Genomic DNA, 26718 nt, shown 5'->3' with positions numbered 1-26718 from the left:
TTATTTAGGCTAGACGCATTTTATGCAAAGGGTATGTAGGTCTGTCAAACAAACGACTATACACCTTATAGATAAATAGCGGCCGATTTATTATTCATTTATACTGTATGCATGTTAATAAGACTCACTGGCCTCGTTTATTAGTAAACATTTGTTGAATTTTGCACACGATCAAGTGGCCAGTTAGACCAATTAATACAAAGAGTTAATAAATCGTCCACCATATATGCACGACGTGTATTGTAGAACAATTCCTTTTTTACAGAGTTGTGTTAGTATCTTTTATTTTTTTTTCTGTCTCTTCAATTGTGCTATCGTTATGTTTCTATGTTCCTTATATCAACGAAATTAAAAAAGGCACTTCTTATCTTTTGAGTCGCATTGTTATCAGACTCGTGTTTGCATATTTAGAAGTGAACAGCTGATGTTGTTCAAGTCCCGTTTTCTGTTTCTATCCCACAAGCCCTTGCAGCTCATCAGCGAAAGTCATGACGTCAAGCCTGTTTGAAAATCCCAAGTCCTCCTTGATTGTGGCGTAGAAGAAATCCGCGCTCTACAAAAAAAAGAAAAGCGCCAAAAACATCATTGATGATGAGAAAGATGAAATGTTCCTCTTATCACGAGCGTGGGGCAAGAAAACAATCTGAGTCCCTGACAGGAATCGAACTTTTGACCTTCCGCACAATGGTCGCAAGCTATACGACCGTGAGTTATGTTCGTGAGCTACTGAGCTACTATAGGCCATATGCTAGGTTTATCCGTCCTTCATACTGCTAGGACCAGCAATGTACTAGAGGGGTGAAGGTCATAGGCTCATGACACGATGAAAGTTCTTATTTCACTACTGAGCTTAACATTTACTATCTTTCTTTATTGATCAATATTATGGTGTTTATTATGATGTTTACAGTGAACGTCACTGAGTTTAAAAGAAAAAAAAGGATCACCTCATTTCTCATTTTGGCTAGTTGTTGTAGCTTTTTCCCAGTTAATTTCTGCTTGCCTTTGTAACTTTCGCTGTAGAATATGGAAAACGAAAAACACATTCGTGGTCACAACACGATAGGTAGATATCGGTAAATGAGAGCTTCACAATATATTATAATCTCAATATCATCTAACGACTGTATGTGACAAGCCAACTGTTAATTGTAGTCATGATTCTATTTTTTTTTACCATGTAAATTATTATTAATTTTTCTTTTTAAAAAAAAAATTAATCTTGTACTACAAATTGGGCATGAAGATCCTTTCGAGGAACCTAACTAATAATAAACGCCAACATTCAGTTTACAGTGGAGATGCCTACAACAACTATGGGCAAGAACAGCATAGCCTTCCTGGACACCAACAACACCGTTAGTGAGGATGGTAGGATCGAGGTAGGTGTATACCGCAAGACCACACATACGAGCAAGTATTTAGACTTCCGTTCACACAGCCCAGCGCAAAGCAAGAGAGCTGTCGTTAAGACTCTAATGGACCGAGCTAAGTGCATTCCATCAACAACCGCGCAAAGACAAAACGAGAAACAACGCGTTATTAATGACTTAAAAGCTAACGGTTATCCCGAGAGCTTCATCAAGTCAGCTGGCGAATCAAACAAAACAAACACGCAACCAAGAACCCAGGAGAGTCCGAAGGCGTACACGTCCGTCCCGTATGTGAAAAGAGTGTCGGAGCGCGTTCGACGGATTTTGAGCCGCGAAAACATCAAGACAGCGTTTAAACCAGTACGAACGTTAGGAAATATCTTCAAAAAGCCCAAGGACCGACCGAATAAAGAGCGGTTGAAAGGAATTGTATACAAAGTAACTTGCAGGACATGCTCATTTGCATACGTTGGGGAAAGCAAAAGAAGCTGGAAATCGCGAGGAGCCGAACACAAGCCTGGAACAAACGGAAATATCAACTCCGCGATTAAACATCATGCAGAAATCGGCCACGACATACATCCAAGATACGCCGAAATTCTTGAAACAGGTGTAAGCAGCAAGAACAAAAGACTGTTTCCTCGACAAAAACACTATAAACGCTAGTTGCTCCCCAGAGGGGCAACGAACAATAACGTCAATGCAACTTATTAGAATTCTGCGAACCTTGCAAAATCCATCATTCTCTGAAGAAGACCGCAGAAGGCGATCGAAAATTTAGAGTATCCTTTTATATTGTTAGATCTGTTTAAACCATTTTTATATTTTAAGCTAATAAACTTTATTCCATTCTACTCTATTCTTACTCACCCGAGCCCAATTTTCTCCATCCATTTTGTGACGTCATCTACGGTCCATTTGCTAACATCAACTTTCTTACCAGAGGGCGCTGCATCCACGGTATCTTTACTGGCTACAAATAAAATAAACAGCAACACGTCATCAGTGAAATGTAGGAAGTTTCAACATGTTCAGTTGGATGACAGGTTTTTTTTTTACCGCCCCAATTATGTTCACAGAAGTCTAAATCCAAAAAACAAAATACATTTTTAGTAATCACCTTTTTTAACCGCGCTTTCCCCCTTGCCTCTAGCTCCAAGCTCTTTCTTCAACTTTTCAATACTGTCACTGGTATTTTGTCCACTGGAGAAGTCTATCCATAGCTTAGAGCCCAGGATCATCCCCAGCCAGCCATCAGCTCGGTAGTTTGACTCCATCATCAAAGGCACGATGTCTTTACGTAGTGTGAACGCATATTCAGCCTCTACAATGTTGTAGAAAATACAATCACATCTCATCTATGCTAACTTCAAGCGTATGACTGAACACACCGTATATAACATTCAGGAACGCGACTTGAGCAACTTTTTAAAAATTGAACGTTGAAATTGCTGTCTTTGTAACTTATAAAAAAAAATTTTTTTATATTTTTTTTTTTTTAAATAATTTTAAATTTATTTTTTTATTTTTTTATTAATTTACTCGCCCCTATCACGTAAATAGCTTTAACTTATAACATATCATTCAATTATTTATTTACTTATTTATTTATTGTTTGTGTCTTGTATTAATGGAAGGTATATTAACCTTTGGCTAATATTTTTCTTCGACACAGAAAAAAAGTTACTATTTTTTATAGTTCCCGTCCTACCTGATCTACAATTAGCACTCTCTTTATATTTCTGAGAAACGCACACGAGCACAACAGCTGCATTCTCCACAGCGTTAGCCATGGCCTCTAGGGTTGATCCTCCCATCTGTTCCAAATCTATCCATACACTGTATCCTGCTGCCTGCAGCTTCTTTTTTACTTCAACCATGGTACTCTGAACATCCCATTGGTAGCTAATCATCACGTGGTTACTGGTCGGCTTGGCCGCTTTGGAAGCCGAAGTGCTGGCCGCCTCTGAGAGAAATAAAAAACTATTATCAAATAGATTTAGCCAAGCCTATAACTGGCCCTCCCACGTTAAATAAGTTGCCCTTTATTCAAATATGAATTTATTAATCACAGACGGAGAAAAATACATTGAGCCCGCGGACCTGGAAAACCATTTACCTAGTCAGCGGTCAACTTAAAAGAAGCACGTGAAACACCTGAGCCAGCTATATGGTCATGCGATACTGGTCAAAGGACACATTGTTTTGACAGCTGTCAATTGACCATAGTTTGGATGTCCAATATCAAAGATGTAAGCTGACGTACGAGTAAGGCCGCCATGTTGAGCGACGTCGTTCGTCGTACGTACGTCGTCGAGTGCATGCGTTAGCAAATGCATGGTTCTCCATGGTTCTACTATTTCTATGCATGCATGATTGTCCTTTTTCTATGTTTAGGGGGCTTCGCTCTGCGGCCCTTCGGGCCGCTGGGGAGCTCCGCTTATAGTTCAAAAGGTTACATAGATTATGTGCCCCTTGTAATGATTTTGTAGCTGAAAAGCGCTTTAGGTGGAAGGTGTAATGTATTCGATGTACAATACCTTTTTTCTTCTCAGCTTCATACGCTTGCTTGCCTTCAATCTCCCACAATGCACCACTAGCAGCTTTCTTCACGTGCTTGTTCTTACTCTCTTTGAGTTTCTTCAGAGCAGACACAGCGCCCGAAGTTTTGGTTATGATCTCCTTATTCTTGCTGTCAAATGCCAAGTTCCAGAGAGCCAAAGCGGCACTTCCTCTCTCCTCGTCATCTTTAGCAGATGTTATCATTTGGACAAGAATGGGAATTGCGCCATTGGTACCAATCTGTTATTTATAACGGAAAAACATAATGCTTTCAAATGACTACTACTAATATGTAAAGTTAAGCTTAGATTAACAGCGGAGCTCACTGAATTCTCATATTCAAGAACACTTTTTTAACAATTTTCTTCTGTTTTATTTGCACTCATCGATCTCTCTACAATTATGCAAATGAAAAGAGGGCCCTTTGTGACGCCTACATGACGTCTCGGGTAGAGTCTTTGGTCGAGCGGGATATAATGATAATGATAATGAAAATAATAAAAATAATAATGATAATGATGATGATAATAAATAATCTTAATGAGGTAGCCCTACGTCACAGGGAGGTTTACAGTAAATGTAAAAAATCTAGGGAAAATAACTAAAAATGCTAATTTGACCGGATGAGATCTTAAAGGAAGAGTGAGGGCTCAGACGCTGGAAGTGACTTATGTCACCGGAAGTGACGGTACTTTTCCCCACCCGACCTGTCAATCAAATTGACCACGAGGCAGCTGGCAAAGCATTCTAAACTATAACACCACCCTTTTATGAGGTAAAATTTGTTGGGCTCCGCCTGGGAGAGCTCCGCTGTTAACGTAAGAAAGTATTGGCTTTGATTAGTGTCGTTACAACCGATAAGTACAAATAACTTTAAGATGTAAAGGTACCAGTTTCTTGTTGCTGTCGTTAACGGCTATCTGAGCTAAACCTTTTGCGAGTTCACTGGCAGAGAATCCCAAGAATCGCCTGTTCTCTGTTTTGAGAGCTTCGCCAATGTTATAAATGAGGAGCTTTACTGGCTCTAGGAGATATAAGGGATGAAATTAATCAAAATTACATGCTGTGCAAATGAACTGCTATGCAACTGAAAAAATGATATCACCAAAAATGTTTAAACCGTTCATTGCTGTTTAGTAACTGATGACATGATAGTAGACTTTCCTAGATTGTCAATTGTATGCAAGCATGGTAAGTTGCTAACACTTCATTGTAAACTAAGTGTAACCGGTGCAAGACCGGTGCAAGAGATGTATATAATAAAAGCCGAATTAATTACACGTCTTAATTCACAGCTTAATTATAAACACATTGACAACCAAGGTGGCATACACTATAAGCCTTGTACCGGGTTTCTTGGAGGTTTACTTGCCCTATCTTACTGCTAAATTTGTATTAATATTAATTCTAAAGCGGCTAATAACTGATGATGATGATGATGATGATGATGATGATGATGATGATGAATTAAAAGAGCGGCAGGTGTATTTAGCATTGGAAATACTTATAATAAATACTTCTTTCTGAGGGTGGTCACTGCCAGAAAGTAACGAACTACATCAAAAGACAATCCATGCATCTCAGAGCCCTATATAACTAACCTGCATTAGCCATGATGACCTTGTTGTTCTCCTCGTCTACGATGTAGGCAAGAGTGAGCAATGCGTCGGAAGAAAAATAAGCAACTTTGTCTTTAGCGAGTGGAACCAACACTTGCATTGTTGTTTTGCAAGCGTGGAAATGTTTTCTACACTGTACTGGTCTTGAAAGGTTGTACATTGTACTGATAAACCTTGACAAGATCCTTCCTCTTATAGTCTTTTGAGTTAAGGTTTGAGTCTTTGAATCCTATTAACACAAGTAAAACCGCTCAAAAAACAAAACTTGATCTACTAATTAATAAAGTCATTACACTTGGTACTGACGACCTCGACAAAAGTTAGGTCATATTAACCGTAATACAATAAGAACTGCAACTCTAAAATGATACACACTATTACTTTATACTAGTTTTACAACGCTTTCGAGTATACTATGGAATATCCCACGAGTCAGTTGTATTTTCTCAAAGGGACGTGTGTATACCGAGAAAGTACAAGTGACAAGTGGGATGTCCCATAGTATACCACGAGAAAGTGTTGTGTAACTATTTGATACCATGCCAAATAAAATGCGCTTACAAATTTCGTCGAGAATAAGATCGCAGCGCACGATGGGAAGATTGGGTTGAATACCGTCCATTATTTTAAACTAGTAATGGTATATTGCAACTCCCCTTGATCACAAATATGGTAGGCGAAAGGCGTCAACGAAAACAGCTGGGGAGCTCAAATATCGCAATTCTTTGGGCGTTTTTAATAAAACAATTATTCCACACGAGCTTGTTAGATATGAGATCGTTACCATCATATCCAACGCGCGCTCGTGGAATAATTGTTAAATATAAAACGGCTTTCTTCTATTCTGATTGGCTGTATTTTCTATGGCATGGTGTAAATGATAATGCGAACTCTAACACTAACGCAAGAGAATTATGAATAAGTGCAGTCTAAAATTATGTAACAAGTGAATGTGTATCCGATATTATATACAGTAGGTCACAATAAAAACCCGCGAGTTAGAACCTTATACTAAAGAACCTGTTAGGCTACGATTTGCCTGTTAGACCCCCTCTTTAGAGAACCTCTTTAGTTTTCTGTAATAGTCGTTCTTACATAAACAGTTATTTGGTATGCAAATTTCATATAAGGGAAAGGACAAATACCACTTAAAATTCTATCAGCAACAATGTAAATTTTTCTTCAGAAAATAAGAACCTATTAATTAAGAACCTGAATAGCCTAAATTTGTGCTAATTACTGTTTATGTAAGAACCTGTTTAGGCTAGGTTCGTACTCGCGGGTTTTTACTGTATTTCACCATGATATTTGCTGCAAACTTACCACGTATTGCTTGTGGTCAGCTGTACAATCCTTCATTTTATCGATCAATCCAATGTACAGGGGAACGAGGCCGGCATTTCCAAGTGCGATACAGAAGCCATCATTACAATCACTATAGTTGAGGGTGATCACCGAGATTTTTCTCAGCAGGTCTTGTGCTTTCTTAAGAACTTCAGGATCGGCATTTGGCTAAAAAATAAAAATTATTGCGTATCGAGTAGCTTCAAACAGTGAAATATACATCCATCAACGCAGCCTTTAATTTATTTTACTTTTTTTCAAATTCAATTACCAGAGGATATACAGATATTATGAGGGTCTCAATGGGGTTAACTGTTAGCCGTAAAACGGCCAAAAATGTAGCCGTTAGGCTTAAAAATTGGAAAATTTTAACCGTTAGTCGTAAATATGTTAACCGTAAAAAATCTGTCAGTAATTTAAATAATACAGACTAGATGGCTTCTTTGTCCCAGAATGGTCCTGAGACCTAAAATATGTTTTTCAATAATGGAAATTAAACTTTAACTTTTTAAACAATGGAAATTAATTTTTAATTTCTGTTAACCGTAATGGAAATAATTAAACCGTTAGCCGTAAGAAAGCCATAATTTTAACCGTTAACCGTAAAAGCCACCACCCCATTGAGACCCTCTATTATGCCTATGACTGACGGATGGAACTCGACGTCATTTGCACCTTCTATTTAAGCATGAAATTTGCATTGGTTGTAAATTTTAGCAGCAAAAGCAAGCGTTACTCAAAAAACTTCGCTCACATACGAAAATGTGCTTCTATGTACTTTTGTGGTTGCCGCCATCGTGGACCTGATGACGTATTCTGGCGTCAAATAGCGGCCGCTAAATCCAAACGTCATTTTTTTGAAGAATGTTTTTTGTCATTAATTTTCACACCAGCCGAGCCTGTCCTTTAATTGAAACCATCAGATATCTCGCCCTCTTATTTTCTGTCTGCTCAAACATCACATCTGGACTGCATCACCAGTGCGTTAAGCCGTGCCACAGATGTAGACTTGCACCAAGTCGTCCTCTATTGGCGAGCGAAGCGAGCCGAAAAACGTCGCAAAGCGACGACCGCGAGTCGCGAGGACTTTGAGAAAGTCTATGACAGATGCTGATGTCGTGGTTACTGACCCAACCTCTTTCCCAGGGTCCCTCTTTCCCCCTGGGAACGAGGTTGTTACTGTCCCTGATGGCCATGACGTCAAGTTAATTGTTGGATTTTTTGTCCTTCACGTTTGCCTTACAAATCTCGCTGACTTCACAGGCATTTTTTTAAATATTCCTTGTTGGCGAAAACAGTCGCCCTTCGTTGCAGCCGACTCGAATATTTTTAGAATTTAAACAGTGCCCCAGCAAGCACTGTGTATTGATCAATTTTGAAACCTTTTTGTTACCATATTTTCGTGAGTACTCGAAGATTAGGACAGCAGGCGGATGCGGAAAAATACACAAGATACAAAAGCTCCACTGGTGCTTCATTGTTAGGGATTTAGGGAGGGGAATATTATTGATATACCTTAAGGAAATAGTTTCTTTTATAATTTCTTTTTTATTTTTACTTTATTTATTTTTGTTAGTTGATTATTTGTTTGTTGTTAGTATTATTATTATTATTATTATTATTATTATTATTATTATTATTGCTATTCATTTATCATTTTATTATTTTTATTTTTCTATCTTGTAACACGACTACCAACAACGGCCTTTTTTGTCACGTCAAACAGGCAGCAGGGAACGTTTTCTTGCGTAGGTCGATACAAATTTCCGCATTTCATACGTGACTAACATGCCAGACAAACATCGTTCTAGAATTTTGAGTTATACTGCCTTTCCATTTTATTAATTTATTTCTAAAAAACACATGTAGCCAAAGCTTTAAGGACATCTGTAAATCCAGAAACGTACTTCGTACAAATTCGCAATTGCTAATTGTTTTTGTTAAACTAATCAGCAAATTTGCACAGTTGAATTATGGGCGAACTAGTGACGCGAAAATGAGCGAGCGAAGATCACGTGAGAGTTGAACATGGCAACTAACCAAAACTGATACCAAATTTACTCGAGAGGAGACTACTACTAAAACAACGGTTCTTTATCACAATATTTTTTGCTTGCTAGGCAAAAAACTTAGGAAGTTGCATTAGCCCACTTATAGGCGGCATTTTACGTTATGTATAATTGAGCGATTAACGTTGCGAGACAAAAATAATAAACCAGGATTTTAAATGCTTTTATGGAACAACACTTATCAGCTATGTGAAACGTTCTGTGACACGCATTGTCTCATGGCACACCTTTCTGCTCTGTAGAATGCAAAATGATTTAAACGGGGCTGATGTGATGTGACAGTTTGCTGTCAGGGTATAAATATTAAGAGAAATGGATAGGAATTTGAAGTGGATAGTGTTTTATTCTACAGAACAGTGTTTTGTGGGCAATTACATACAGCCTTCTCGGTATTAAAACTGCTGAAAACCAATATGCTAATTAAAAACACTCAACATGCAAATCACCTAAACCTCGATTTCCAAATCGAAAACACGGAATGGAAAAAAAAAAAAAAAAACACTTCTCAAAACCGAGCCCTCGAGCTTCTTTGTACATTAGTATTAAACTGCATACAACTTTTCTTATTTACTTATGATTTCTTATTACTTATCTTTCTGTGTAAAATAACGTCCAAAATAGATGCTCTCGAATTCATACCGCGAGTCTTATAAGTTGCCAGACAACTTCTTTCGCTTATTTATCAATTAAAATGATTGTTCCAACTTCATTTTCATGTTGATTACTTTACCCCGCAGTAATCTACCAAATAAGATTAAACATGATTTGCAATCGAGCTCTTCGCGCTCGATCGATCAAACAAAGCTGCACAGCGAAAATCGTACGCATACTAGTGCTTGGTCAAATCTTACCTTGTTTGCCTTCTCACTGTCCCAGGTGAAGCATTCTGGATACACCGTCTTTATCTTGGTACAGATATCAACCACGATTTCTGCAATACCGAGTTCCACCAAAAAGCTACAAATTTTGTTTGTATATTCTGTATTTCCGCTGTGTTCAGAATGTAGGTTAGATAGCACTTTCGCTTTGGCTTGCACTTCGCTGTGCTTCACAAACCCTCCGTCCTTGTCGACCTTAGTTTTGAGAACTTTCACTGCATCGTAAGCGCTCTTAAAATTCGATGCATACTTAGAATATTGTTCCGAATATTTCTTTAAAATATTTTCATCTGCCATCTTGCTTCAAACCTTGTCTGCTTCAGTACACAGCATGCAAACAAATTTATCAATAGCTTTTAGCAGGTGCAATCAACTGTTATAAAAGTAATTGTATGCTCCCGGGCTGCATATAAAGAGTGTATTTTATTAAGACGCTTTGTTTACCTTGATTCCTAACTGAGTTCGAAATCCTTGTAGTTTTTCAACTTTTGTTTTGGTATTAGTGGTGAAGCATACAGATGCACCCTTTTTATCTAACATAACGTTGACCCAACCCAGAGCTTTTAATTGTATTCGCTTTAAGGTCTCCGTACACGTGGGGAAAAGACGCAGGGACATGTCGCAACGACACGTAGAAGCGACAAAATCATGTGTTGTTCACACTGCAGGGACATGAAGCAAGGGCGTGTAGCGGGGACATGTTGCAGCGACAAAATCACAATATGTACACATCCAAGAAAGTACTTGTCCTTTTCCATCGCGCGCTCGATCGCATTTTAGCCCCCCTCTATTTTTCAGAAAAGGGCTTCTTTAGCAACAAATTTCGCTTTAATTGTCAATAATAAGAAGAAAACTTAATGAATCCTGTCATTAAAAATACTCAGTTTTGTAAGACCGCCTTAAAAAGACTGGCGGTCAAGGCAAAGAACGCCAATTACTTAATCACAACAAATGAGAGGTCTACAGATAGAGCTTCAAAAAACTTACAGGATCTAGGATCAGAAAGAACACAGAATCAGTAGGATCAGTTGGGACACAGGATCTGTAGAAACACAGGATCAGTAGGAACACAGGATCAGTAGGAACACAGGATCAGTAGGAACACAGGATCAGAAGGAACACAGGATCGGAAGGAACACAGGATCAGTAGGAACACAGGATCAGTAGGAACACAGGATCAGTAGGAACACAGGATCAGTAGGAACACAGGATCAGTAGGAACACAGGATCAGTAGGAACACAGGATCAGTAGGTACACAGGATCAGTAGGAACACAGGATCAGTAGGAACACAGGATCAGTAGGAACACAGGATCAGTAGGAACACAGGATCAGTAGGAACACAGGATCAGTAGGAACACACGATCAGAAGGAACACAGGATCAGAGAACAAGGACGGAGAAAAGGATCAGTAGGAACACAGGATCAGTAGGAACACAGGATCGGTAGGAACACAGGATCAGTAGGAACACAGGATCAGTAGGAACACAGGATCAGTGGGAACACAGGGTCAGTAGGAACACAGGATCAGTAGGAACACAGGATCAGTAGGAACACAGGATCAGTAGGAACACAGGATCAGTAGGAACACAGGAACAGTAGGGACACAGGATCGGAAGGAACACAGGATCAGTAGGAACATAGGATCAGTAGGAACACAGGATCAGTAGGAACACAGGATCAGTAGGAACACAGGATCAGTGGAACGCAGGATCGTAGGACACAGATCAGGGACACAGGATCAGAGGAACAGATCGGAGAAAAGGATCAGTGACAAGGATCAGGGTCTGAACAGGTCGGTAGGGACAAGGATCAGTAGGAAAGGTCAGAGAAAAGATCAGGAAAGCAACAGGACGAGAAGAGAGAGGGGATAGGGAACACAGGATCAGTAGGAACACAGGATCAGTAGGAACACAGGATCAGTAGGAACACAGGATCAGTGGGTACACAGGATCAGTAGGAACACAGGATCAGTAGGTACAAGGATCAGAGGAAAAGGATCAGAGGAAAAGATCAAGGAAAAATCGGAGGAACACAGGATCAGTAGGAACACAGGATCAGTAGGAACACAGGATCAGTAGGAACACAGGATCAGTAGGAACACAGGATCAGTAGGTACACAGGATCAGTGGGAACACAGGGTCAGTAGGAACACAGGATCAGTAGGAACACAGGATCAGTAGGAACACAGGATCAGTAGGAACACAGGATCAGTAGGAACACAGGAACAGTAGGGACACAGGATCGGGGAACAAGGACAGTAGGAACATAGATCAGAACCTGGTACAAGTGAACGCAGAATAGTCAGTGGGAAGATCAGTAGGAACACAGGATCAGTGGGTACACAGGATCAGTGGGAACACAGGGTCGGTAGGGACACAGGATCAGTAGGAACACAGGATCAGTAGGAACACAGGATCAGTGGAACACAGTCGGTGGGAACACAGGATCAGAGGAAACAGGATCAGTAGGAACACAGGATCAGTAGGAACACAGGATCAGTAGGAACACAGGATCAGTAGGAACACAGGATCAGTGGGTACACAGGATCAGTAGGAACACAGGATCAGTAGGAACACAGGATCAGTAGGTACACAGGATCAGTGGGAACACAGGGTCAGTAGGAACACAGGATCAGTAGGAATACAGGATCAGTAGGAACACAGGATCAGTAGGAACACAGGATCAGTGGGAACACAGGAACAGTAGGACACGTCGGGGAACACAGGATCAGTAGGAACATAGGATCAGTAGGTACACAGGATCAGTAGGACAAGGATCAGTGGACGATCAGTGGAACGAGGATCAGAGGAACAGGAAAGGATCAGAAGACGGTGACAGATCAGAGGTACAAGATCACACAGCGGGGAAAGAAGGGAACGACAAAGATCAGAAACGGGGAAAAACAAAGAAAAGACAGAAAGAGGGAACACAGGATCAGTAGGAACACAGGATCAGTAGGAACACAGGATCAGTAGGAACACAGGATCAGTGGGTACACAGGATCAGTAGGAACACAGGATCAGTAGGTACACAGGATCAGTAGGAACACAGGATCAGAAGGAACACAGGATCAGAAGGAACACAGGATCGGAGGAACACAGGATCAGTAGGAACACAGGATCAGTAGGAACACAGGATCAGTAGGAACACAGGATCAGTAGGAACACAGGATCAGTAGGAACACAGGATCAGTGGGAACACAGGGTCAGTAGGAACACAGGATCAGTAGGAATACAGGATCAGTAGGAACACAGGATCAGTAGGAACACAGGATCAGTGGGAACACAGGAACAGGACACAGACGAAACAGGATCAGGGAGCAATAGGTAACGGATCAGTAGGAACACAGGATCAGTGGAACACAGGATCAGTAGGAACACAGGATCAGTGGGAACACAGGATCAGTAGGAACACAGGATCAGTAGGAACACAGGATCAGTAGGAACACAGGATCAGTGGGAACACAGGTCGTGGAACACAGGATCAGAGAAAAGGATCAGTAGGAACACAGGATCAGTAGGAACACAGGATCAGTAGGAACACAGGATCAGTAGGAACACAGGATCAGTGGGTACACAGGATCAGTAGGAACACAGGATCAGTAGGAACACAGGATCAGTAGGGACACAGGATCGGAAGGAACACAGGATCAGTAGGAACACAGGATCAGTAGGAACACAGGATCAGTGGGAACACAGGGTCGGTAGGGACACAGGATCAGTAGGAACACAGGATCAGTAGGAACACAGGATCAGTGAAACAGCGAAAAACAGAAAAAGGAAACGAAATAGTGGAAACAATGATAGTAGAAAAATCAGTAGAAAAGGTCAGAGGAACACAGGATCAGTAGGAAACAGGATCAGTGGGTACACAGGATCAGTAGGACAAGGATCAGTAGAAACAGGTTAGTAGGAAACAGATTAGAGGAACAATCAGTAGGAACACAGGATCAGTAGGAAAAAAGTGGAACAATTAGTAGGAAAAGGAAAAGGAAAAGGATCAGTAAAAAGAAGGAAAAGAAGTAGAAAAGGATCAGTGTAACAGGATAGTAAAAAGAAGTGGAACAAGGCGGAGGGACGGGATCAGTAAAAGATAGAAGATAGGGAAAGACGAGGAAGAGGAAAGGATAGGACAGGAAGGATAGGAAACAGGGTCGGTAGGGACACAGGATCAGTAGGAAAAGATAGTAGAAAATGTGGAAAAGGCGGGGAACAAGACAGGATAGCACGCAAAGGATAGTGGGACAAGGGTCGGAGGGACATGGGATCAGAGAAAGCAGTAGGAACACAGGATCAGTAGGAACACAGGATCAGTAGGAACACAGGATCAGTGGGTACACAGGATCAGTAGGAACACAGGATCAGTAGGAACACAGGATTAGTAGGAACACAGGATCAGTAGGAACACAGGATCAGTAGGAACACAGGATCAGTAGGAACACAGGATCAGTAGGAACACAGGATCAGTGGGAACACAGGGTCGGTAGGGACATGAAATCAGTAGGAACACAGGATCAGTAGGAACACAGGATCAGTAGGAACACAGGATCAGTAGGAACACAGGATCAGTAGGAGCACAGGATCAGTGGGGACACAGGGTCGGTAGGGACATGGGATCAGAAGGAATCCAGGTTCAGTAGGAGCATCGGATCAGTATGAATCCTGAGTACCTTCAGGATGTAGCAATCATACGTTTAGTTTTGTCACTTTTGAACATTATCTTTAAATAGTTGTTATGAGTATAGTAAAGTGTTTAGGTTCAATCAACTTATGCATAAATTGCTGCCGATTTGTTGCATTTAAATTTGCTTTACTCTCCTTGTTTAACAGCATAAATTAATTTAAATCGTTAGAATTTTGCTTATGTGGCCAGTTAGGCCAATTAACTTGCCTATAAAAGAATTAGAAATCGATCGCCATTTATGCATAACGTGTATTGAAGAAAATGTACGTATTTTGCCACAGACTTGAGCAAATGGTTACCATTTGGTACTTTTTATTTATGATTTCTGTCTCTTAACAGATTCATTTCTAAATTGTGCTCTCATTATGTTTCTATCCTTATCAACGAAATAAAGAAGGCACTTCTCATCCTTCGAGGCTTTTAGTAATAAGTATAATGGTTGGATATTTGTGAATGAAAAACTCAGTTTCTATCCCACAAGCCCTTGCAGCTTATCAGCGAAGGTCATGACGTCAAGCCTGTTTGTAAATCCCAAGTCTTCCTTGATTGTGGCGTAGAAGAAATCCGCGCTCTACAAATAACAGAAAAGCACCATTAATAACATCAATGATGAGAAAGATGTAATGTTCCTCTTATCAAGAGCGCGGAGGCACGGAAAAAATCTCAGACCCCACAAAAATCGCATCTATGACCTTCGCACAATGGTCGCAAGCTACGACCGTGAGTTATGTTCGTGAGCTACTGAGTTACTATAGGCCATAAACTAGGTTTATATATCCTTCATACTGCTAGGACCAGCCAGCTATGTACTAGAAGGTTGAAGGCCATAGGCTCACGACACGATTAAAATTCTTATTTCACCACTGAGCTTAACATTTACTATTCTTCTTTACTGAACAATACTTTTGTGTTGATACGAAGGTCACTGAGATTAAACGAGAAAAGTATTACCTCATTTCTCATTTTGGCTAGTTGTTGTAGGTTTTGACCGGTTAATTTCTGCTTGCCTTTGTAACTTTCCCTGTAGAATATGGAGAACAACAACACATTTGTGGTCAATACACGATAAGTAGATGGGCATTTCACGACATATTACGATCTCAACATGATCTCATCTAACGATTGCATGTGAAAAGGATTGTTCAACTCACCCAAGCCCAATTTTCGCCATCCATTTTGTGACGTCATCTACGGTCCATTTGCTAACATCGACTTTCTTACCAGATGGCGCTACATCTACGGTATCTTTACTGGCTACAAATAAAATAAACAGCAACATGTCATCAGTGAAATTCAGGAAGTCTCAACATGTTCAGTTGGATGACAAGTTAATCATGTTCACATGCAGAAGTCGTATCGGTGCTACTGTATGGATGTGAGCATGGATTGACATGGGAGATGACCAACGAATAGATGTGTTTCCCATGCCTCGGGGATTCTCAAAATAACTGGTCACGTTCCCTGGGAGCTCCTTGGAGGCGATCGAGGTTGCTAAGTGGAGTAAGATGAGAAGATGGAAGATGGAGATGATGGGCATTCCTGCGACGAACGTGCCACACCAACATGCCCTATCGACACCTGAGGGGGGGAGGAGGGCGACCACCTGGCGCGTCGAGAGAGAGGGAACAGTGCGGGATGGCGACGGGTGGGCAGGCTGCTGAGCAACAGGAAGGAGGCATTCTGTGGGGCCTTAGTCCACGAAGCACAAAGAAGCTAGGTAACAGGTAACATGCAGAAGTCTAAGTTACTAATCACCTCTCTTTGCTGCGCTTTCCCCCTTGCCTCTTGATCCAAGCTCTTTTTTCAACTTTTCAATACTGTCACTGGTATTTTGTCCACTGGTGAAGTCTATCCATAGCTTAGAGCCCAGGATCATCCCCAGCCAGCCATCAGCTCGGTAGTTTGACTCCATCATCAGAGGCACGATGTCTTTGCGTAGTGTGAACGCATATTCAGCCTCTAAAATGTTGTAGAAACATAGACTGAGACATAGGTGAGCCGAGATACGATAATTCTCTTCTCGTTTTTAACTCGATATCTCACGAGTGAGGGCAGCGAACGATAAAGATATTGAGCAGAATACTCGAAGAGAAATTACAATATCTCCAAGTAACGAAGTAGTATTTTCTTTATTATAAACATACTAATAACGACGTTTTTTGACGATTTTCCGAAAATTAATAGAATAATGATCTCCGAAGATTTCCGAAGTTTTTCGAAGACTTCAGAGGAAGATCCTCAGATGTTTCGACTATACGAAGGGTCAAACATGGTATCAAAGATAATTAAAGTTATCGATATCGATATCACTTCATTATAATTATCGTAATTTTTACATTTGTTCAAGACGGTTTTTCTTAGGGTTGGAAATCCTTGAAAAACATTGCTGTATATGTAATAGTGGACAATCACAACTCATTCATGTAAACTTCAAACGTATGGCTGGATACACAGCCTTATTCCCGTCCTACCTGATCTGCAATTAGCACTCTCTTTATATTTCTGAGAGACACACACGAGCACAACAGCTGCATTCTCCACAGCATTAGCCATGGCCTCCAGGGTTGATCCTCCCATCTGTTCCAAGTCTATCCACACACTGTATCCTGCTGCCTGCAGCTTCTTCTTCACTTCAACCATGGTACTCTGGACATCCCATTGGTAGCTGATCATCACGTGGTTACCGGTCGGCTTGGCTGCTTTAGAAGCCGATGCGCTGGCCGCCGCTGAGAGAAATAACAAACCATTATTAAGGAGGCTCGATGTAATTTTTTTTAGCCCTAGGGTGATTGTTTTGAAAATTAAAATTATCTAAGAAGCCAATGTTCGATTTTTTGCCAAAATACACCAAAATCTTCAAATATGACTAAAGTTTAATTTTTTACTGGTCACTTAGTCACAAAGGTTACCATAGCAACGATTGTTGTTTCCTTTTGTTTTCAAACTAGCCTAATTTTCTCGAAATCCTGATTGACTTTTGGTATTCATTATTTGATATGTTAAAGATTAGTAGATAAACTAACTGTTGACAGAATTTAAGAAAAATTTGTAAGAGCGTTTTCAAGTAAATCAAGAATGAAATTTTCAGAAAAATTCCGTTTTAATGTGAAATAGGTGCTTTTAAATTGTTTCGTAGTATTTGAACGCAGTTATTCAAAATGAAATATAAATACTTTCACCATCAAAGACTATTAACTTAAAGCGAGAGAGTTTTTGCTTTAATTTGTTAAAATATATCGACTGCCAATTGTAGGAAATTACAAGAAGTTACAAAAAACTTCGTTCTTGATTAACTCTTTAACGCTCTTACAGATTTTTCTGAAATTTTGTGTACAGGTAGTCAATCCAAAGTACTTTAACATATCAAAAAATAAATACCAATTGTTACTCTAGATTTCGAGAAAATCAAGCTTGTTTAAAAACAAAAGATAACGACAATCGTTGCTATGGTAACCTTTGTGACTAAGTGACCCGTAAAAAAATTATCTTTGGTCATATTTAATCATTATGGTGTATTTTGGCAAAAATCGAACATTGGCTTCCTAGATAGTTTTCATTTTCAAAACGACCACCCTAGGGCTAAAACTACATCGAGCCTTAGCTAAGCCTATAACTGACGCTTCCACGTTATTAACGTTGCCTTTTATTCAAATAAGAATGTATTGATCATAGACGGGGAAAAATACATTTTGCGCCCGCGACACAATAAAAAACTATTACCTAGTCAGCCATCAGCTTAAAAAAACACGTGACACCGATTAATTCTTCACCTGACCCTGTAATATGGTCATGAGATACAGGTCAACGGACCCATTGTTTTGACAGCTGGAAATTGACCATAGAGTGGATGTCCAATATCAAAGATGTATGCTGACGTTAACCTATTTCTGGAGTAAGGCCGCCATCTTGAGCGACTTCGCTCGTCGTTCGTACGTCGTAGAGCGCATGCGTCCGCAAATAAATGGTTTTCCATGGTTCTCCTATTTCTATGGTTTTCCTTTTTCTATGTTTATGGGGCTTCGCCCTGCGGACCTTCGGGCCTATGGGGAGCTGTGCTTATAGTTCAAAAGGTTACATAGATTATGTGCCCCTGGTAATGATTTTGAAGCTGAAAAGCGCTTTAGGTGAAAGGTGTAATGTATTCGATGTACAATACCTTTTTTCTTCTCAGCTTCATGCGCTTGCTTGCCTTCAATCTCCCACAATGCACCACTAGCAGCTTTCTTCACGTGCTTGTTCTTACTCTCTTTGAGTTTCTTCAGGGCAGACACAGCGCCTGAAGTTTTGGTTATAATCTCCTTATTCTTGCTGTCAAAGGCTAAGTTCCAGAGAGCCAAAGCGGCACACTCTCTCTCCTCGTCGTCTTTAGCAGACGTTATCATTTGGACAAGAATGGGAATTGCACCATTTGTACCAATCTATTATGAATAACGGAAAAACATTTACAGGATTCTTACAGGGTTTTCTTTTAATTATTTGTAAATTTCTTTACGAATTATTCTATTTATTATTTGTTTCTAATAAATACTATTTTGTTAGTTTTAGTTAGATAGCTTAATATTTTAGATAGTTTTAGTAAGGTGTCCCCTATTAGCAGTGGGGGTTCCCCACTGCTAGATGTAATGGACACAAAAATAAAGTCATTATTCTTATCATCATCGTCATCATTATTATTATTGTATAATGCTCTTAAATGAGAAGTAATATGTTTGTTATGTATGTACAATTACCTGTATAGCATAGGTTAACCTGACAGTGAAGCTTACTGAATGAACATATTCAAGAACGCTTTTTAGCAATTTTGTTAGCTTTTTAAATTTCAACCCTCATACTAGTAAAAGGACCCTTCGTGACGCCTTCATGATACTCAGGCGACGCATTTAAGGTGAGCGTGATACACCTGACAAGATTAGATCTTTATAAAAGATGGAGGGCTCAGGCACTGAAAGTGACTTGCTTTGCCCCTCCCGACCTGTCAGTCATATGGACCACAAGGCGCGCAAAGCATTCTTAACTGTAACACCACCCTTTTTCCGCTACAATCTCGGTTGTTGAGCGACGGAGGCGCCCGCAAAACATTTCGCGAGCTATCATGATGTCCACGAAGAATGACGGGCATTTTTTTAGAGTATGTAGCTCCGCCTGCGAGAGTCTCGCTACTAACATACTCTATTAAATAGATTTAACTTAGAATAAAAATGGAACTCCCCGATTATTTCATCATCACCTGAATCCTAGCTCTTCTCTGGGAGAATAGGGCCATCCCCGGTTATTTACTTTGCCCTTTATTCAAATCCGAATTTACTGACCGTATACAATAAAATGCCTTAAGTGCGCAATCCAATGAAAAATTACCTAGTCAGCGGTCAACTTATAAAATGCACGCGACCTTGATCAGTAAATCACCTGGCTGGAGGATTGTATGGCTGTCCAATATCAAATATGCAAGCTAACGTTAACCCTTAACGTAAACTTATTTCTGGATTATGGCTGCCACGTTGAGCGACGTTCGTCGTACGTCCTATATACAGCGGTCGCGTGATGTGTATGAAAAATCAAATTCATGATTACTATATTTTTTTTTCTATGCATGCATGATTGTTCTTTTTCCATAGCTATGGGGCTCCGCCCTGGGAGCGCCACTATAACGACAGTATTGGATTTGATTGCTGCCCACGGCTGCAGCCAATAAGTACAAATAAATTTAAGATATTATGGTACCAATTTCTTGTTGCTGTCATTGACGGCTATCTGGGCCAATCCTTTTGCGAGTTCACTGGCGGAGAATCCCAGGTATCGCCTGTCCGTTGTTTTGAGAGCTTCGCCATTGAGATAAATCAATAGATTTAACTTAGAATAAAAGTGGAACTCCCCGATTATTTCATCATCACCTGAATCCTAGCTCTTCTCTGGGAGAACAGGGCCATCCCCGGTTATTTACTTTGCCCTTTATTCAAATCCGAATTTACTGACCGTATACAATAAAATGCCTTAAGTGCGCAATCCAATGAAAAATTACCTAGTCAGCGGTCAACTTATAAAATGCACGCGACCTTGATCAGTAAATCACCTGGCTGGAGGATTGTATGGCTGTCCAATATCAAATATGCAAGCTAACGTTAACCCTTAACGTAGACTTATTTCTGGATTATGGCTGCCACGTTGAGCGACGTTCGTCGTACGTCCTATATACAGCGGTCGCGTGATGTGTATGAAAAATCAAATTCATGATTACTATATTTTTTTTTCTATGCATGCATGATTGTTCTTTTTCCATAGCTATGGGGCTCCGCCCTGGGAGCGCCACTATAACGACAGTATTGGATTTGATTTGCTGCCCAAGGCTGCAACCAATAAGTACAAATAAATTCAAGATAAAAAAAAAAAAAAAAAAAAATAATTATGGTACCAATTTCTTGTTGCTGTCATTGACGGCTATCTGGGCCAATCCTTTTGCGAGTTCACTGGCGGAGAATCCCAGGTATCGCCTGTCCGTTGTTTTGAGAGCTTCGCCATTGAGATAAATCAGGAGCTTCACTGGCTCTAGGGGTATAAGGAATGTTATTTATCAAAATAACATGCTATGCAACTGCAAATGATATCACCAAAAAAAGTTGTAATTGTTTATAATGATAATTACAATGGACTTTCTAAGATTGTCAAGTATATGCAAGCATGGTAAGTTGGTAACACTGTTTAGATATTGTAACCTATCCACTTAGGCTAGCCACTGGTATAGTTTTACTTAAATATTTAAAGCCGAGTTAATTACAAGAGCGTCAGGAGTATTTAATTACAATGCCATACACCGAAGGGAGGTCACTGCAAGAAAGCAAAGAACTACAACAAAAGAAAACCCATACATATATATCAGAGCCCTATAGTTACCTGCATTTGCCATGATGACCTTGTTGTTCTCCTCGTCCACTATGTAGGCTACAGTGAGCAATGCTTTGGAAGCAAAGTTAGCAACTTTGTCTTTCGTTATTGGTACCAACACCTGCATTGTTGTTTTGCAAGCGCGAAAATGCTTTCTACACTGGACTCGTCTCGAAAGGTTGTGCATTGTACCTATTAACCTTGAGAAGATCTTTCCTCTTGGAGTCTTTTTAGTCAAGGCTTGAGTCTTTGAATCCTGGGAAGACAAGTTTCAACTGATCAAAACTGAAACATAACCTAAATAATTACATTACCATTACCAACAGAAGACATCATGGACTTGCTGAATCTCTGCCTTTTGTCGACCTGCTTTTAGTCCAACGGGAAAAACTTCAAGCATTTGCATGGCATGCAGCGGAAATCAGCGACCCCATGGCTCTTTCATACAGGTAGGTAATCTTTATTTTTACACGGATAAATCATCAGTTTTTAAAAATACTACATATATTCCTAATTTACATAAATATTTAATTCTAAGATGATAACCTATTATTAAGAAAACCTGCTTTCCACGAATGTCGTGCATTGGAATACTTGTTTAAATAAACCTTTAAATTGCCCAATGGACTCTGCTTGTCTGACGTTTGAAGGAAGACAGTTCCATAACATTGCGCCCGGCACTATAGGTAAAGCTGTCATTATAATAGTTAGTGCGCGGTAGTGGAACATTGAGTTTGTTCGTTCTCAGAGTCCCTTTGGTTGTACAAGGGCGGCGGAGCAGAATAGAAAATTAATATCTTCTACCAGCATTAATATCCTCTATGTAATTTACTGCACACGTACCACGTATTGCTTATGGTCAGCTGTACAATCCTTCATTTTATCGATCAATCCAATGTAAGGGGGAACGACGCCAGCATTCCCAAGTGCGATGCAGAAACCATCATTAAGATCACTATAGTTAAGGGTGATCATCGAGACTGAGCCCATCAGGTCTTGCGCTTTCTTAATAACTTCAGGATCGCCCTTTGGCTAAAAAAAAATATCAAAAGTATTTTGAGTAGCTCAAAACAGTGAGATATAAGTTGATTAACGGTGCCTTAAAGCTGTTTCAGTGTCCAAACACTCTTAGGTGTGTGTCTGTCCAAACACTCTTAGGTGTCTGTCTGTCTGTCCAAACACTCTAAGGTGTCTGTCTGTCTGTCCAAACACTCTAAGGTGTTTGTCTGTCTGTCAACGCACTCTTAAGTTTCTGTCTGTCTAAACACACTAAGTTGTCTGTCTAAACACTCTTAGGTGCCTGTCTGTCAACGCACTCTTAAGTTTTTTTGTCTGTCTAAACACACTAAGGTGACTGTCAGTTTGTGTTTGTCTGTCCAAACACTTTATCGATCTTTATCGATTTCATTTTATCGATCAATCCAATGTACAGGGGGAGAATTCCAGCATTTCCAAGTGCGATACAGAAGCCATCATTAAGATCACTTAAGTTAATGGTGGTCATCGCGATTGTCTTTATCAGTTCTTGCGCTTTCTTAAGAACTTCAGGATCGGTCTTTGGCTAAAAAAGGTTATTAACCAACGGTGAAGTATACGTCTATTAACGTGGTCTTCATTTTACATTTTTTTAACGTTCAGCTACCAGAGGGTATGCAGATATTGCGCCTATGATTGATAAAACTCGACGTTATTTTAACCTTCCCAAATTAGCTCTTTAGCTAAATACCATTGGCACTTAAATAAAGTTTATGTATGTTTGTATGTTCTATTTAAGCATGAAGTTTGGTTGTAAAATTTAGCTGAAACAGCAAACGTTACTCATAATTCGCTCACATACGAAAATGAGCTTCTATGTACTTTTGCGGTTGCCGCCATCGTGGACCTGAAGACATCTTCTGGCGCTCGCAACAATGGCGGTCACCAAATCCAAAGGTCATGTTTTTGTAACAATTTTTTGCTATCATTTAATTATTTCACCAGCCGAGGCTGTCCGTCAATAGAAACCCTCAGGTATCTGTCGGTCCAAACACTCTTAATTTCTTTTGTCTGCCAAAACCCCGCATTTAAACTGCATCACCGTGCGTTCAGCCGTGACAGGTGCCGGTGTCATGGTCACTGCCCCTTTTGGCGATGACGTCAAACTTATTATTTTGTACTTCACATTTGTATCACAAATCACGCTGACTTCACAGACATTTTTCCAAATATTCCTAGCCGGCGAAAACAGTCGCCCCTCTTTGCAGCTTACTTGAATATTTCTAAAATTAAAACAGTGCCACAGCAAGCGCTGTATTGGTCAATTTTGAAACCATGTTTGATAACCAAATTTTCGTGAATATTGAAAGATTAAAACAACATGCAAATGCAAATCGGGGGGGGGGGGGGGCGGCTTATCTACGGGTGCGGCTTATACACGGAACTTTACGGTACACAAGATACAAAAGCTCCACTGGTGCACAACTGCTGGGGATTTAGGGATGGGGAATTAGAATGATATATTGTTAGTATTTGTATTACTATTTTTATATTTTGTTCTATATTATGTCCTTTAGTTTGGGGGAAATTGCTGCAATTCCTGACACAGAAATAATGTTGCTATTATCATTTTGAATATATTATTTTTTTTTCGTCTCGTCACACTTCATCCAACAGCAACTGTTTTTTGACGTCAAACAGACAGCGGGGCATTTTTCCTGCGTACGTCGCTACAAATTTCCGCATTTTATACGCGTCTAACTTGCCAAACAAACATGCATCGTTTCAGAATACGTTGCAGAAAGACGCTTTAAGCTATACATTTTTTATTACTAAAACAGATGAATTGGTCGAAGCCAAAGCTTTACAGGCGTATGTAAGGTTAATAAAGTATTTTAAGTCCGCAGTTGTTTAAAATTGTTTTCGTTTAGCTAATCAGCACATTTGCATAATTGAATGGGCGAACTAGTGACGCGCACAGTTGCAAGCGAAGATCACGCAAAACATGGCAACTAACCATAAATTACACCAAATTAACTGAAAAAACGGTTTTTACCCCAATATTTGTGCTTGCTAGGCAAAAAAACTTACAATGTTGCATTAGCCCACTTATAAGCTCCACCATAAAGTAAGTAATTTGTGTGATTACATAGCTAAACAAAAAACAATGGCCAATGATTTCATATGCTATTATGGAATATCGCTCCTTGTACTGAAACAATCAACTATTTTTAGCCAAGTGAAACGTTCTGTGGAATAATAAAATAGGGCATTGTCTCATGGCACACCTTTCTGCTTTGTAGAATGCAAAATGATTTAAACATGGCTGATTTGACATGACAGTTTATTTTGCCATAAGGAAAAAAATAAGAGAAATCGGATATGAATTGAAGTGGATGGTGTTTTTTATTCTTGAGAGCAATATTTTGTAAGCAATTACATTCAGCCTTCTCGCTATCAGTGAAAACTGCTAAAAACCAATATGCTAATTAAAAACACTCAACATACTACACCTAAACCTCGATTTCCAAATCAAATGCACGGAATGGAAAAACACTTCTTAAACCCAAGCCCTCTCTTGTATATTTAGAACTGTTAGTATAAAACTAACACACAAATCTACTTATTTACCTATAATTCCACTTACGTCTTTTCGTGCAAAATAACGCCCGAAATTTAATGAACCCAAATTTGAGTACCAAATCTCATAAATTATTGCCAATTCACTTCCTTCAATTCGCTTATTCTTCAAGTAATACGTCTGTTTCCAATTCATGTTCATGTTGATTACTTTACCCCACTTTAATTTACCATCTAATGTTAAAAATGATATACCCTCGAGCTCTTCGCTCGATCGATCAAACGAAGCTGCACAGCGAAAATCGTACAGATACAGTACTAGTGTATATAGCTCCATAATCTGAACAGATGTTACCTTGCTTGTCTTCTCTCTGTCCCAGCTGAAGCATTCTGGATACACCGTCTTTATCTTGGTACATATATCAACTACAATTTGTGCAATACCGAGTTCCACCAAAAAGCTACAAAGTTTGCTCCTATATTCTGGATTTCCGCTGTTTTCAAAATAGAGGTCAGCTATAACTTTCGCTTTAGCTGGCACTTCGGTGTGCTTAACAAACCCTCCCTCTTTGTCGACTTTAGTTTTGAGAACTTTCACTTTCCGAATATTTTTTCAAAATCTTCTCATCTGCCATCTTGCTTCAAACCTTGTCTGCTTCAGTGCCGCTCCACAGCATGCAAACAAATTTATCAAAAGCTTTTAGCAGGTGCAATCAACTGTTATAAAAGTAATTGTGTCATACATGGCTGCAACCTCGTTCCCAGGACTACATATAAGGAGTGTATTCTATTAAGATGTATTTTGCACCTTGATTCCTAACAGAATTCGAAATCCTTGTAGTTTTTCAACTTTTGTTTTGGCATTAGTGGTAAACCATACAAATGAACTGTTTCATCTAACATAACGTTGACCCAACCCAAGTCTTTTTAGATTGTATTCGCTTTAGCTGCGGGGAGGCACTGCTAAGGCAAGATGCTAAGTTTGAATCACGTTGTCTTCTGGTAAATTTTTGAGCGCCGTCCTGCAGACGAGCTAATTTGTACTAAAAGTGAGAGCTGGCTTGTTAATTCGCCTAGCTTGTAACTTATCCTTAAATAGCTTCGTTAACCCTAACTCTAAGAGAAAGAATGCTGCAAAAACAAATTTGGAATTTCCTTGTCAATAATGGAATAAATACTTGAAGAGTCTTGTCATTAAGAAACTTTTAAAAGGCCGCCTTCAAAGACTGGCGGTGGTGGCAAGAATTTCAATTAAGAGATCACAAAGAGTGCCCTACTTAAAGAACTTTAATTAAAATGGATCCTACAGGAGTTGGAACACAGGATCAGTAGGAAAACAGGTAATCTCCTACCCAGATCGTCTCATCTCTCGGAAAGAACGTCTTGTAAAGTTGTATTTTGCTTGCGCCAAATGTGTCAGAAATCTGACAAACGACTCGATTAAGTAGCTCGGCAATTTAGTGAAACATAAGCTCACTTGGTCGTTATAAATAGGTCATTAACTACTATCCTATACAAGAAAAGAAAAGTAACACAGAATTGAGATAGAGTTGATGAAGAAAATAAGTTGCAACTCATGTTTTGCTGATAAGTTCAAATCCTTAATCCCGTACAAGTACAATAAAGTGCGATGTTGTTATTGTAGGATCAATCACCTTATGCATAAACGTTTGCCAATTCATTATTCTTTTATACCGTTTGCTTGCAAATTTGCCTCACTTGCCTCCTTCATGGCCAGTGAGGACAATTAACAT

The 26718-nt window shown here is 39.7% G+C and overlaps 3 protein-coding genes across 5 annotated transcripts in view; all 3 read right to left on the bottom strand.

Moving 5' to 3' along the window:
* Positions 1-26718, bottom strand: part of LOC144650686 (uncharacterized) — a 192779-nt gene that overhangs the window by 123803 nt on the left and 42258 nt on the right. Inside the window, exons 5-10 of one of the 2 annotated variants that reach the window (XR_013570169.1) lie at positions 18687-18948; positions 17002-17256; positions 16286-16489; positions 15682-15784; positions 15482-15551; positions 14905-15101 (exon numbers count right to left, since the gene is read on the bottom strand). Coding sequence is in view for 1 of the 2 variants with exons in the window: in XM_078510414.1 (XP_078366540.1) it covers positions 15000-15101; positions 15482-15551; positions 15682-15784; positions 16286-16489; positions 17002-17256; positions 18687-18948 (996 nt within the window). In the remaining variant the exon portion in view is untranslated. Of the gene's footprint in view, positions 1-14817; positions 15102-15481; positions 15552-15681; positions 15785-16285; positions 16490-17001; positions 17257-18686; positions 18949-26718 lie in introns of those variants that run through there. The other variant, XM_078510414.1, reaches the window with a different exon arrangement.
* Positions 68-25772, bottom strand: LOC144650688 (uncharacterized). Of its 2 annotated transcripts, XM_078510417.1 has the most exons (11): positions 25612-25772; positions 9819-10154; positions 6878-7066; positions 5537-5783; positions 4826-4959; positions 3914-4175; positions 3085-3339; positions 2494-2697; positions 2244-2346; positions 948-1017; positions 68-553 (listed from the first exon to the last, which is right to left on the bottom strand). In XM_078510417.1, exons 2-11 carry the CDS (start codon positions 10140-10142, stop codon positions 452-454), a joined length of 1890 nt encoding a protein of 629 aa, XP_078366543.1. In that variant the 5' UTR covers positions 10143-10154; positions 25612-25772; the 3' UTR covers positions 68-451. The 2 variants fall into 2 exon arrangements, with proteins under 2 accessions (XP_078366543.1, XP_078366542.1); XM_078510416.1 differs by lacking the exon at positions 25612-25772 and having other exon boundaries at positions 9819-10206.
* LOC144647991 (uncharacterized) lies at positions 20931-26718 on the bottom strand. The gene is made up of 5 exons (XM_078507649.1): positions 26688-26718; positions 25320-25561; positions 22253-22441; positions 21419-21665; positions 20931-21073 (listed from the first exon to the last, which is right to left on the bottom strand). The coding sequence occupies exons 1-5, from the start codon at positions 26716-26718 to the stop codon at positions 20931-20933; spliced, it is 852 nt and encodes a 283-aa protein (XP_078363775.1).

The sequence above is a fragment of the Oculina patagonica genome, chromosome 4 (assembly GCF_052425735.1).
Source record: "Oculina patagonica isolate OP01 chromosome 4, crgOcupat, whole genome shotgun sequence".
Lineage (NCBI taxonomy): Eukaryota > Metazoa > Cnidaria > Anthozoa > Scleractinia > Oculinidae > Oculina > Oculina patagonica.
This window is presented reverse-complemented; position numbering and strand designations above follow the sequence as displayed.